We start from the raw sequence: 14,451 nt of genomic DNA on the forward strand, positions 1-14,451 counted from the left end.
TTTGACGGTTCAGAGCATAAAGCAAGACACAAAAATTTAAATAAAAAAAAGTGAATTAAAAAAAAAAAATATTTTATTTTATATTAAAATTTTTAAAATTTAAATGTTTGGTGTTTTGGAACGTATGTAAATACATAGAATACATAGAAAACATTTAAATTCTCAACTCATTACTGAAGCCACTTCAATACTAAAATTTTCAGTTATTTTATTTAAAGCGTGGGAGAAAAATTAAATTTTAAACTAAAAATTTGTATTAATATAATATTTTTATGTATAAATTAGAGCTTAACGCTAAATGCAGTAAAATCTTTTCTGAAGCTTTGCATTTGAAATTCTTACAGTCTGGTAAATGTCAAATTGATTAGTATAATCGGGCATCTGCGGGCGAGCTTAGGTTTATATTGAAATTTTAAATAATTAGATACAAAACGAGAAATTGAAAAAAGATAAGAATTATGCAAAAAATATATATAAACATTTAAAAAAATATATAAAAAAAATTCTAAATTAAGAAAAAAACTTTCAAAAAATAAAAAAAAAAATAAAAAAAGCTTAAAATAACATTAAAAATTAAGTAAGTGCTCTTGTGGTAAAAAAACAAGTTTACTGAATCTTGTAACGAAAAAAATATTATATTATAAAATAAAATAAAAATACTTAAACAAAACTGAACAAATAATAAAAAAAGTTTATGTAAAATCGCCAGATTGTCATTCACAGAGCTTTCGGCTAAGCTTTCCTCAAGCCACCTTATTATGTTGCATAGCTAAAACGCATCATTCACGGGCCCATAATTTCACTTGAAAGGCCAAAAAATAAATAATCGCTCAAAAAACGCTATCAATTGAGAAAACTTTTTTGATTTGTGTTAGCCAAGCAGAAGAAAAGGGCTTTCACACCAGGACAAGTGCATAGTTTAGTAAAGGTGCGACACTTAAATGCTACAACAAAAACGAATGCCTATAATTGTATAAAACAAAACAGCTAACATGGAGTTTCGAGTGGAAACTTCTCTTGTAGACTCACACCGTAGTAAGCTTTCTGCCAAAGCTCATATTTTTGTTAGCATTTCTTGCTTTGTTAACAATTAAAAATTATTTAATTCAGTCATCAGGTAACAATGTTTTAAAAACAACAACAGTAACAGCTGTGGAGGTCGGGGCAGCGGTGGCTGTGGCTGTGACAGTGGTTGTGGGCGGAGCGACACTCGCAGTGGCCGCATTCGTTGTGGCAGTGACTAATGTGGCAGTGGTTTGGCGTTGAGGCGAGGGACGGCGTGCCATATTGGACTGTTGGAGCGGCAGCGAAAGTAATGTTGCGGACGTATTGGTGGCCGCAGTGGCAGCATGTTGGCGCTGCTGTTGCAAGGCGGTGCTGAGCTTACGCGCAATTACATGGCTACTAGCAGATATGGCCGCGTACGGTCTCTGTTGTTGTTGCGCGTGCTGTTCGCCACTTGAAGTTGCTGTTGCCGCTGTTGATTGCATTTCATCCGTTTGCGTTTGCGTCGTTACTGTGGCGGTGCGCACCGTTGGTATTTTAATTGTTTGCGTGGCTATCGCTTGACAGCTATTCGCCGCGCTGATATTGCAGGCAACATTTTTTGAAGTGCTAGCAAAATTTCTGGCACTGTTGTGCTCAGCAGTGGATGAGCCTCTAATGCTGGCCACCTTGCTGCCGCTTACCGCCGCTGTGGTTGAGCGTAGGTTGCTGAGGCACGAGACTGTTGTGCGAGCGCTTGTAGTTGTTGTTGTTGACGTTGCGGCAGTAGACGCTGTTGTCGTCGCACCGCAGCGCAATACGCTGGCTCCACCCGCGTTCGCTATCACATTATTGAACACGATTTTTGTTGTCGGGATGGTTGTTGCAGCCGACATGGCAGTGTTGGTTTTGTTGTTGGCTCCAATTGGCAGTATGGTAATGGTATTTTGTTGCTGTTGTGGCAGTGCTGCATGTGGGGGCAGCTGCTGTTGCTGCAATATCGTTGCTGCTGTTGTCAGCATGTTGCATGTTGCTGTTAACTTTTGCTGCAGAAAACTTTTCTTCTTCTTCAATGGCAGTGTTTGTTGTAATAATAAATGCTGTTGTTGTTGCTGTTGCTGTTGCTCGCGCAAAAGGCGCTCTTCCTCCTCCTGTTGCTGCCGCGCGGCAGCAATTTCACTCAAACTCGCCAGTGTCACAGCCGTTTTCAGCACGTGAGGCGGTGGCGGCGTGGGTGTTGGTTGCACACCGGTAGCTCGCACAATAATTGGCGCCGAAGCAGCCGGCGATAATGGTGGAGTTTGTGGTCTCGACGGTCGCTCGCCCATAAGCGCTGTCTGCAATATCGATTTGTATGTCATTGCGGGCGCGGAATGTTCACGGGGGTCTTGCTGTTGTGTTTGTTGTTGATTTGTTTGCAGTCTTTTACTCTCTATCAGACTATTGCCCGCCGTTGGCGAACGGTGCCCGGAAATCGCGCCCGCACCCGCTGCTGATCGGTCGCTTTGCGCTTGTGGTGACAGCGACGTTCGGCTGACCTGTTCCGCAGCTGCTGTCAGCGTCGCCAATGTTGCTGCAGCGCCGGCCAGCAATGAAGTCTTCAATATCGAAGTGGTCGGTTCTATAAGGCGTACCATCGATCGCGTAGTCGACTCCTCCACGGATTTGTGCTCCTGCTGCTGCTGTTTTTGGTTTTCCTCAATGTTTCGCAACTCTTCTTCCTCTTCGTCATCGTCGTCCTCATCCATTGAGTAGCGCTGATGTTGCTGCTCGGTTTCCACTTTGATTCTCGGCAGCTCCAGCATTGGTAAACTAAATCTTGCCTGTTGCTGCTGCTGTTGGGGTTCATGTTGTTGTGGCTGGTTTTGCTGTTGCTGCTGCTTTTGCTGCTTTTCTGTTGCCTCTCTTTGCCGCTGCAGGCGTTCTGCCATTTCCGTGGCTGTACGTCGTCGTGCTTTCATTAGATTGCTTTGTTGTTGTTGCTCTACCTCTTGCTCTTGCTCATCTTCATCGTCATGTTTCGGCTGCTGCTGCTGTGGTTGCTGTTGCTGCTGCATCTGCTTTATCATCATACACCCCTTGGGTGGATCATCATCGATCGGCAGTAGTCCACGTTCAAGCATTTGCTACCTTATGCTGGCCGAATTCAAAACGAAGGGAACGTAGAACATTTTACTTTCGAGCAATAGACTAGCAGCAGCTTGGATCTGATGGGGTAGAGAGAAAATATTTTAAAATTGTTTCAATACCAAACGCAGAGTTGAACACCAGTCCCATTCCATTTTCAAAAGTCGACCTTAGTTATCAAGGAAGGGCCAAAAACTCGCAATTAACAGCGTGATTAAAGTACTCGCAGAGCTGATCCGTGTCCTTAACAGCTTCTCTTTTAGAAGACACTCAGCGCTCCTCTGCGATAGAAAAACACGTGGAATGTTTTAGGGTCCTTAACAAGTTTTCTTGGAGGAGCATTAAAAAACAAGACAAAATTATCAAGTTAGAGTTTGTTCCGAATGTCCCCCAACACTCTTTGTAGAGTCTTTGAAAGCAATATAGAAATAATCAGGTAACAGTGTAATGGAATTGCATGCGGGGTGACTCCGAGCGCCTCACAAAGCCCTTGATAGAAGCTTTAAAAATTAAATAGAGGCACAAACTATTTGGCCGCAGGGTTATAAGAAGACCCGCGGAATGGATTGTAGATGCATCCGCGCATCTACTCTTTGTCTGTAGAGAAACTACGAGTACAGCCTGCGACAAATGATAGCAAATCAACATTTTGACCTCTTTTGACTGAAACCTTGCTAGAAGCTCATGATTTGGAGTTATTTCTTAAGGTAGTACAAAGATGGATACAGTTTAGTACTAAAACACAGCACAGCTCTTCTAATCAGAATGGGACACTTAGTAGAAGGCAGGTGTTCGAAGTAACCCAGGGCCCCTCACAACCACTTTTGTGATTAGCATTCGAGCGAAGAAAGGTCAAAAACTATTAGACCACAGTTTGATTGAAAGGTGCTTAGAACATCTCATAGTTCTCTACAAATACCACCATAGAAACTGTAACAACCACGCAGAACCAGAAACTATTAAGTCACAATACGATCGAGGAACACGCGGAACAACTCAGTTCCTTCCCTTTGGTAGACCTTCTTCAGTGCAATCGAAGGACGAGGGAAATAGTGCAGAACTCTTCTCTAGGCGTTTTATGAACAAGAAGGAGATTCAATAATTATTAAAATCAATCTGATCGGAAGACACGCAGTGCTTTTCACAAAAAAATTTTGTAGCTGATTTCGATCGTAGGAGGACCAAAAACTATTAAACTGGATTGTGAGTGAGAGAAAGAATGGATTAAAATGGCTTGGTCTTCTTCATAACAACTTTGTAGGATCTATAGAAACTAAACAGAACCAGAAACGCTCCGAAAAATTTAGGGGCGAAAAATTGTCAGATCTTGAAAGCCCACAGTATGATAAAAATATGTGGCGTATCGCTCTCATAAGACGAAGACTCGCAAACCCAGGAGGCTCGCAGTTAAGGGCAATGGACTACAATAGAGGTATCAGTTAACAATGACCTAATAATAATAGTAATGTTAAGAGATTTACTCACAAATATCTTTTTATAATCAGTAAGAACAAGGCAGAGCCAGAAATTATAACTTTACATAGTTACTGAAAGTCTCACGAAACATCTGAGGGTTCATCCTAAAGTACTTTACCGAAACTTTGCTAAAAAAAGAGCCAATAACTATATCTTTTAAGCCCTCCGCTTTAGTGGAGGAAGTAGATATCTACGGCTTCATAAACCGCCCAACCGTATCACTAGGTGTGCCGGCAGAGATGTCTACAATATTATCGACTTAATCTTCTCAAGGCGAGAGCTCCCGAAAATCATATTTATCCAACGCTTTATGACGCAACCTACCTCCGGTATGTGTGACAGCAATTCAGTTAGTCGCGCTTGCGGATTCTGCGGCGAGGAGTGTTGCAAATAGGTACGTAACACCTGCACATATCGCTCCTGTATGCTCTCCAGTTCCACTTCTGCTAAAAATGGAAAATATCCAATGCAAGCAAAAGAAACAAATGAGATTAGTTGTTATTGTAGTGGAGTAAACTCGTCACTTCTTGCTCTTATACTACTCACCTTTGTTCAACAAAATATACACCTTCAAACAAACGTATTCCTCCATTTTGAGTTTGATGCGTCGAAACATGATTGTTATTTGCGTCATCTTATCCACCATATGACCTACGTCCAACTTCAGCTGTTCCATGGCAATGGGCTGACCCATCAGCGTGGTGAGGCACGTTTGCAACGTATTAAGGTGAGCATTCACCTCGTCCACAAACTCGGGATCGTCCTTTTGTAGTGGCGGTGGTGTGGCGGCTGAGTGCATTTGATGATGGTGATGATGCTGGTGTGGCAAACTCAGACTGCTGCTCGCCGCATGTGGTGAACTACTCATATGATGCGTATGATGGTGATTGTGATGATGATTCGCAGAGGCAGGCGAATGTGGTGACGCACCAACGCTGGAGCGCCCACTGGAGCTGGTGGTGGACGAAGCATGCGCCGTTGTGGCACCACCACTGCCTGGTGTCGCGGTACGGGGCGTGGTGCGTTTGCCGTGCAACGCCTGGTACGCAGCTGTCGTCAGTATGAGTATCTCATGCCATTTATCCGTCAGCAGCTTCGTATGTATCTCGACGGGTATCTCCAAGTAGAAGGGCAGCTTCTTTGTCCACGACACCAGTTTATGCACAATGGAGTCGCCAATATTGCAGAGCTTTTCGCTGATCTCCGATTTGTCTTCGAGAAATTCGGAGAAATGTGGCAATGTGGCAATGTCTTCCATGGCGTCACAGTCGATTAACGTTTGGATCATGGCGAGCGCATGCTCATACGAGATCTGCCGATCCTTCGACGAGCTGACAGCCGAATCGAGCCGATTACGTAAATGCACGATTTCGCTGGGATTCGTGAGTGCAGTCTTAAGTATTGTACCGTTAACCAAATGCGAGGGCAGTTTGATGGCAGTTTCCTGCAGCTGCGTCGGCTGTTGATGCTGTTGCTGCTGCTGCTGCTGTTGTTGATGCAATTGTTGTGTTGTATGCGGCGGATGTGGCGCATTCGATTGCAAATGATGCGTATGCGTGAGCGTATGATGCGGCGAGTGGAGCGCATGATGTGACGATGGCTGTTGAGAGGCACTACTGCCACCCGAAGACGCCGACGATGAGGACGAGGATGAGGAGGAAGTGTGTGCCGGCATTGAGGGTGGTCCATGTGAGAGCGGACTATGCAACGTACCAGCTGATGAATGTGGCGGTAGCGCGCCATGCGGCGAGCCGTGTAGCGTGTGGTGAGGTGAGAGTAGCTGCTGCTGGTGAGGCGAATGCAGTTGCGCTGCCTGTTGTTGCTGTTGCTGATGTTGCTGGTGTTGCTGCTGCTGCTGCTGCTGTTGCAGATGCTCTTGCTTGATGGAGGGACCGAAGAACATTGGCTTCACTTCACTCTGCGCCAACGTGGCGCTCAACAACTTTGAATGCTGATGTTGCGCCGCTGCAGCGACAGCAGCTGCTGCCGCTAATTGTTGTTGATGTTGATGCAGATGCTGTTGTGGCGAGAGCAGATGCTGCTGATGATGCGGGGAGAGTGGCGACTGATGGTGTGGTGAATGCATGTGTTGTTGCTGCGATTGTTGTTGTTGTTGTTGCTGCTGCTGTTGCTTTGACTTTTTGTGTTTCTTATACTTGACCTTGTAGAGATTGTAGACGGCGCCACTGTTGCGACCGCCCGGCATGCGATCCTCTCGAACGGCTGGCAAGACGGATGATGAGACAAAATTAATTAATAAAATAAAATAAAATAAAATAAAATAAAATAAAATAAAATAAAATAAAATAAAATAAAATAAAATAAAATAAAATAAAATAAAATAAAATAAAATAAAATAAAATAAAATAAAATAAAATAAAATAAAATAAAATAAAATAAAATAAAATAAAATAAAATAAAATAAAATAAAATAAAATAAAATAAAATAAAATAAAATAAAATAAAATAAAATAAAATAAAATAAAATAAAATAAAATAAAATAAAATAAAATAAAATAAAATAAAATAAAATAAAATAAAATAAAATAAAATAAAATAAAATAAAATAAAATAAAAAAACTGAAAATGAAGAACTCGAGTTGTACTATTCAACGGAGAAACGTCTTAGTGCTTGCGCTTGTGCTTCGCTGCTAGTCTCCAAATAAAAATCCAAATGTATTGTCAGTGAAAGCTGTATAGTCCCTGGCTGAAATTGGTCCCCAAACCCTATTTCGTCTATAATTCGTATTAAATCTATCCCTGTCTAAGAGGCCATTTGATGCTCTCCGAATCAAAGTCAGTCCTCACATCTTCCTACCTACATTTTATGAAGGACGAACCTCTATAGTCTGTGAAAAAAGATACCATATCAACATTTTTATCAATTTTGACTTCGTGCGCTTGAAGCAAGTCGCTGCCCAGTTCGGAGTCCTACTCCTAAAAAGGCAACTATCACCTAATTAGGTGCTTCTTCATACTTTAAACCGACCTTCAGTACCACGTGTCTTCTATCTAAGATTGTCTCTTAACATTTTTAAGTTTTGATCCGAGTCATCAGCTTCCAACTCCTACTCGTTCTGAGCTTACCTCTTCCTCCTATACATGACACTAACTAATCTAATCAGTCCTTCAACTCACCTTGCAGCACCATGCCCTGCTCGATACACTTCTTAAATCGACAATACTGACACCGGTTCCGCTGTGCTTTGGTTATTTCACAAGTGCCATCGGCCACACAGGTGTAGACGCGCCGGTTCTGCACGGTTCGCTTAAAGAATCCCTTGCAACTGTAACAAAAAGGAAATGCATTTAATAACATAATCTTTCATTTGAAAACCTACTCCTCTTACCCTTCGCACGTGATGATTCCGTAATGCAATCCAGTGGCTTTATCCTCGCAGATCATACAAACAAGCGGCTGATCATCCTCGTCAGTGGGCTCATGCGGTACATCCAATCCACGATTCAGACCCGTCGCATTCGAGCTACCCCATTGCTGTTGTGCACTCAAGTTCAGCGCATGAATCTGGCCGGGCGGCAACTGCGACAAATCGCCTTCCCAGAGACGTGCCATGTTGAGCGCGTGGGGTGTACGAAATTGGTGTGGTCGTGGTCGCACATCCTGTATGCGCGTCTGGCCAAGTGAGAGCAACAGTTGTGCCGCCTCCTCGTTGTTCTGCGGCGACGGACCAGGTGTGTGTGTAGGCGTAATTGAACCCGCCGAAGGCGAAGAGGCCGACTGCAGTGATGACTGTGATGAGTGATGCGACTGTTGCGACAGCGATGACATAGAGGAGGGTGGTTGGTGCTGCAATTGCTGATGCATATGGTGATGCTGTGGCGTTGAGGGTGGCGTCTGGTGTAGACCACCACTGCCGCTACTGTTGCCACCACCATGCGTAGGTGATGGCCCTGCAGTAGGCGGCGCTGGCTCATAGCCCCAGACCATTGTGCGCACGCCACAACTTTCGCCCATGATGACGGTAGGCGTACCACGCGGCGGCGTTTGCGAAGGTGTCTGCGGCGATAGCTGTGACGAAGAGGAGGATGAAGAGTGATGTGGCGAAGGTGATTGCGGCGGACCGCCTGGTCGCAAATTACCCAAAGGACCGCCTATTACCTCCGGCTTGACACCGTTAATGCGCGCATTCGACACCCAAACCATGCGTTGTGCGGCCGCGGCGGCTGCTGCAGCTGCACCAGGCTGCATAAGCTGCGCTGCCGCCACCTGCTGATGTACTTCGTTCTTCACGCGAAATAGTATGGCTGCATCGCGATTGGGATGGCGCAACGACTGCAGTGACGCCGGATGTATGAGCTGTGCAATATTACCCAGCGCTTGTGGTGGCAGTTGCGGTGGCTGCTGTTGTTGTTGTTGCGGCGATGACGGGTGGTGGTGAAGTGGCGAGTGTAGATGCCTTTGCGCAGCACCAGTGCTACCCAACAAGCTGCCAGCGGCGGCAGAAAGTAACTGCGCGGGCTCTTTCTTGATCCGTAAATGTTGCTGTTGTTGTTGCTGCAGGAGATGCTGATGTGGTGATGTGGCGCTAGACTGATGTCGCGCGCTCGGCGACGAACTAATTGCATTAGGCGACATTTGGGTCGGACGTTGCGACATTGCCGCAGCCTGCTGGAGCAACTGCAGTTGTTGCTGTTGCGTCAAATGCTGCATAGATTGGTTGAGTAAATGTTGCTGCGGCAGCCCTAGCCCTGACGGCGGACTACTCTTGCGCAATTGCGGTTGTGTGAGCTGCTGATGCAAGTGATGCGTCTGCACAATGGGCGGTGGCGGGTGATGTAAATGTTGATGATGCGCCGCTGCTGCGGCAGCCGCGGATGTGGGTAATGGCGTAGGCGAAGGTGAGCTGGCGTGCAGTGATGACGTGCTCGCGCTGCTTGTTGTGGTCACCGTGGCGGAGGATGATATAGCTGAGGCGGTCGCAGTAGAGACAGATGTAGAGTAGGCTGGGTGGTGTGTGAAATGTTGCAGCGACGTCGGCGGCATTTGTTGCTGCTGCTGTTGCTGTTGAGGCGACAATTCAGACTTTATGCGCGACGGCGTCACCAGCACTGTGACATGCTGTTGCGACTGCGTAAGACCTTTGGACTGTGTTGGTGGGGGCGCAGACTGCGCGTGTTGCTGATATTGCATTTGTTGTTGCTGCTGCTGTTGTTGATGTTGCTGATAGGATAGCATTTTTGTGGGCGAGGCAGCGATGCGCTCTTCTTTCACTGAGCGTATGACACTTAAATTGCTAACACCACATTCGGCACTCACTGAACCTGGCATACACTCACCACCAGCGCTGTTCGTCGCATGACCGATAACGGCGCCTGCTCCATGCACACCATTTGTGGACATCTGTGTGCCACCCGCTGTTGTAGTAGTTGTAGACGGACGTTCATCCATTGAATCCGGCGACGCGCGACTACTACCGCCACCATTACTCGTGCCACAACTGCTGCTCGCATTGCCATTATTATGTGGCGGTGTTGGTGTGGCGCGTGTAGGTGTGACATTGCTGGGCGTGCGCCGCCCTGCTGGTAAGCTTAGATCAGTCGCCGGTGCAGGTGACATGCGCACAGTTGTGGTTGGAGGTGGTGACATCACAGACGAGGCGGCCGCTGCGCTAACAGTGCCGCTGGACGAGTGAATTTCAGTCTGTTGTTGTTGCTGCTGCTGCTGCTGCTGCTGAATATGCTTTTGCTCAGCTTTCACAGCTGCTGCTGCTTTGCCGGCGGACACAACCACCGTAGTGGTGGCGCTTGGTGGCATTGGCGCGCATACATTGTGACCGACAGTGCTGCTGGTGCCAGTTGACACGCTGCTGCTGCTGCTTGAGCAAGCTGAGACGGGTGCAATGGTGGAGGTGGCCGTCAAAGTGACGACGGCGGTGGGCAACGGCAACGAGGAGAGCGCACCGCCGCCCCCATGGCCGCCGCCTGCACCAGCACCGCCCGTATCGCACATTTTCGGCGACATCGGTGCGAGTAGATCGGGCGAGGAGGTGGAGGTGTCGGCTACTGATTCGCCATCACTGCTGCATCTTGAATCGATTTTTCGTCGTTTCAGTTTTAGATCCTGAAAAAGGCTCATTTTATCGAGCTCGCTGTACGGGCCACGGCTCAGTGTCATAATTCCTGTAGAGAGAGAGAGAGAGGGGAAGGGAAGGAGAGAAGAGCGAATTAGTTGAAGTTTATTGAAGTATATTTGAAATGTTCATAGTTAATTACAAGTAGAGCTTAAAGATAGTGGAATTATTAAAATATAAAATCCTTGTGTTTAGATTAATAGATTAATTTTATTCTTCTCTTCTTCTTGATTGGTGCGACAACGGCTTAGGCGATTTTAGTTTAACAAAGTGCGCCATCCGTTTCTTTCTCGTGTTAAGCGGTGCCAGTTGGGCACACCAAGTGAAGCCAAGACCTTCTCCACCTGATCTTTCCAACGCAGAGGCGGACTTCCTTTTTCTCCACCACAACCAGTTGGTACCGCATTGAATATTTTCAGAGCCGGAGCGTTTTTTTAGGTTCGTACGACATGGCCCAGCCAATGGAGCCGCTGGATCTCTATTCGCTATGTCGTCATAAAGCTCATACAGTTCATAGAAAAACGGTTCCATATATAGAAGTCCACGTAAGTGGGTAAAATGGCTAGTGGCCAGGCCGATTCTTCTGCATATGGTCCAAGCAACTCCAAAATTCCGGGCTTAGCTCAAGCACCCTATGGGTAGCTCGCAAACAACCGTTCCAAAGCGAGCTAATGTGAGGAGGCGAAACAACCCAGGATAGCTGGTTGTGCACTGGATTTGGGACCCGCCATGAAAAATTCCGCCCAATAAAAACGAAGCCTCAGATAAAAATTCAGCGGCTACATTGCATGGGTCATGTCGAATGGAATTCATTTTATTATTTGGTGAAAACACGATTTGGAGAAAGTACGAGATAAGTTTTCTAATATAAATGTTTTGGCTTAAAAGTGCAAATGCACGATTTTTGGTTATATTTGAGGTTATGTAACATTACGATTTTGTTTTTTCTTCTTTTGTTAATTTTTGTTATATTTGAGGTTATGTAACATTACGATTTTGTTTTTTCTTCTTTTGTTAATTTTTGTTATATTTGAGGTTATGTAACATTACGATTTTGTTTTTTCTTTTTTTGTTAATTCGCAACAAAATCTCGAACTTTCGCTTTAAAACACATTTTCATGCGTAAAAAGATCTTTACTTGATACTCTGTTGAATTTACCTGACACGCTGATTTCTGAATTCTGAGTTCAGATACGTATTCTTGTCTTTTTGATTGGTGCCATAACCATTTACACGATTTGGGGTAACTTTCGAACATCCGTTCAAGAGCGAGCTAATGTAACAAAGCGAGACAGGATATCTGCTTATGCGTTGGGTTTGGGACCAGCCGCGTAAAAATCCGCCCCAACGAAAACGAAAACAAAACCTCAGATACGTCTTCAGTACGTGAAAAGCCTTTGGAAAAGCTTAATCTGATTTTTGACTCGAAATTTCTGTCGGCAAGTGTAACTGATATCAAATAAGAAACCTCTCTTCAAAAGCCTTTGGAAAAGCTTAATCTGATTTTTGACTCGAAATTTCTGTCGGCAAGTGTAACTGATAAAAAATAAGAAACCTCTCTTCACAATCGACTTCTGCAACATGTTGCTAAGTGCGCTCCAGACTCAAACGCGCTCAACTTGTGCACAAAAGAAGTCGCAGCCTGATATTTGTAAATAAAAAAATACTTGTTTATTGCCCCACGCTCTAGTAGAAGCTAACCGGCAGCATAAACTTTCTTCAAGGATACTTTGGCAGGCACAGCTCAATTTTCGCAATGCACTTGAACCTTTAAGACCTGAAGAAAACAAGAAAGATGACTGGTTGAGTATTCTCTGAAGGCACCGCTGCACTTAAAACACTTCTTTACCCTGCGCTTTTAGCGCAATTGAAGAATCGCAAAAACTAAACAAAAAAAACAATACTTAATTTTTCAAAAAGTGCTAAAAATCAAGCCTAAAAAGCGCACAGCTATCATTTCATGCATAAGAAAGTATTGCAAGGTAGGCAACGCCGTCTTCACACCGCCCAAGTGGTTTTGTGCAGCAAATGAAATTTTAGCTACTTGACATTGACAACTGTTGTCCAAACATACATATATACAGATGCATGAGAGGCTAAAATACATTTTTTTCATGTGTCCTTTTTTAGCGCAATTCTTTCACTATTTAGTTTCCTTTCATATATACTTTGCTTCGTTCATGCATGCAGCTGCATACATACATACTATACATACATAATTCCCTTTGTTGTTGTTGTAATATGTAATAACTGGCGCCAACTGTTACACCATTATGTTGGTGGTATCAAATTACGAGGCGTCCGTCCAATATGTTTAACACCTTATTTTGTGGTAATGAATTTCTTTACAAAAAAAAAAAAAGAATGATTTATAGAGTGGAAGCTCCTTAGTCCGTCCATCGTATATGTATACGCGTACACTTGTGCGCACAAAATAAAGTCCCTTCAATTTTTTACAATAACAATGTGGCGGCCTCAGTAAATATTTTTCAGATTTTCAAGAAAAAAACTGAAAATTCATTGTTTAAAAAAATAGAAATTAAAAAAAAAATTCTCCGATCAGGCAAGAGTTTTTTTATATTTTTCAAAAGCAGTATACATTTTATTGAAATCTACCAAGCGATTTTTAAGTTACAATGATCAGCAGTTCAAAAAACATAGTTTTGAGAAAAACGCATTTGAAGTTTTGCTTCGAGCGCCCTTTGTTAGTTGTTGAATAACTCGAAAAGTATTTGTCGGATTCACTTCAAATTTTCACACAATATTTTCAAGATATAATATCATATTTTAAGAAAATGCGAAAAAAAACCAATTTTTTGAAAATTCTGACTACATCTAACCCCTTAATGAAGACCACCAGATACAGGGTCCGCCATATAACTTTACGGAATTAAAAATGCTATAAAAAAGAAACTACTCAATATTTTTCCAAACTGTTTTTTTATTTTGAAGTACAATCCTTCCGGTTAATGATGGAACACAACTTCATTCATATGGCTGCCTCGGCTAGCAATTGGACTTTGTACGGCGTCATACCAAGGTCTTTACGCAAAATTCATCTCAATGATGTCTCCGAAATGTCCAATTGTTGAGAACGACGGTGAACTGATGTTTCTGGTGATTCACGAACACTCTCGGCCACAGCAGCAATATTTTTGGGTGTACGCACGGTTTTTGGTCTGTCGCGTTGGTTTGTCAATAAGCAACCCAGTTTCTCTTACTTTTTTCGCAAAGTAACGCACATACGCTTCATTCGGTGCTTTTCTTCTTCCCATTGCCGTACGTAATTTTCGTACACATTCTGCAACATTACCATGATTTTCAAAGTAATGTCGCAATATTTCCCAGCGTTCTTTGAGCGTATACACAACCATTTTCGTTCAGCGGAAGAATGAAACTAATTTTCTGTCAAATCAGATGACAGCTAAGTGTTACCATTCTTCAAATAATACCTAGCTCAAATCCGTAACGATAGATGGCGGGCCCTATAGAAGCCAAGAAAAGTCGTTTGAAAAAGCCAAAGATAATGCGAATTTTTTTTAACTAATACGAAAGAAAATATGTGGGGCAGCATCAATCCACGCCACAAATAGGAGGAAGAGCTCGACCAAAGAGCTAACAAAAATATACCCGCGAATTATTTATTTTTATTTAAAGAAAATATTCATAAAGAATTTAGCAGAACTGTAGCCTCATACTTTTTTGTTGCTTATTGACTAAATAAATAAATAAAAAACAAAAGCAACGAGAAATTAACAGATCCTTTGCGCGC

At 43.8% G+C, this 14,451-nt stretch overlaps 1 protein-coding gene across 1 annotated transcript in view; it reads right to left on the bottom strand.

Moving 5' to 3' along the window:
• Window positions 1–710: 710 nt before the first annotated feature.
• LOC129237254 (hormone receptor 4) overlaps window positions 711–14,451 on the bottom strand; it is a 53,544-nt gene continuing 39,803 nt past the window's right edge. The window contains 5 exon segments of the mRNA XM_054871848.1: window positions 711–3,191; window positions 4,912–5,033; window positions 5,134–6,810; window positions 7,726–7,874; window positions 7,938–10,728. Coding sequence (XP_054727823.1) covers window positions 1,107–3,191; window positions 4,912–5,033; window positions 5,134–6,810; window positions 7,726–7,874; window positions 7,938–10,728 — 6,824 coding nt within the window. The 3' untranslated portion in view covers window positions 711–1,106.

The sequence above is a fragment of the Anastrepha obliqua genome, chromosome 2, assembly GCF_027943255.1.
Source record: "Anastrepha obliqua isolate idAnaObli1 chromosome 2, idAnaObli1_1.0, whole genome shotgun sequence".
NCBI lineage: Eukaryota > Metazoa > Arthropoda > Insecta > Diptera > Tephritidae > Anastrepha > Anastrepha obliqua.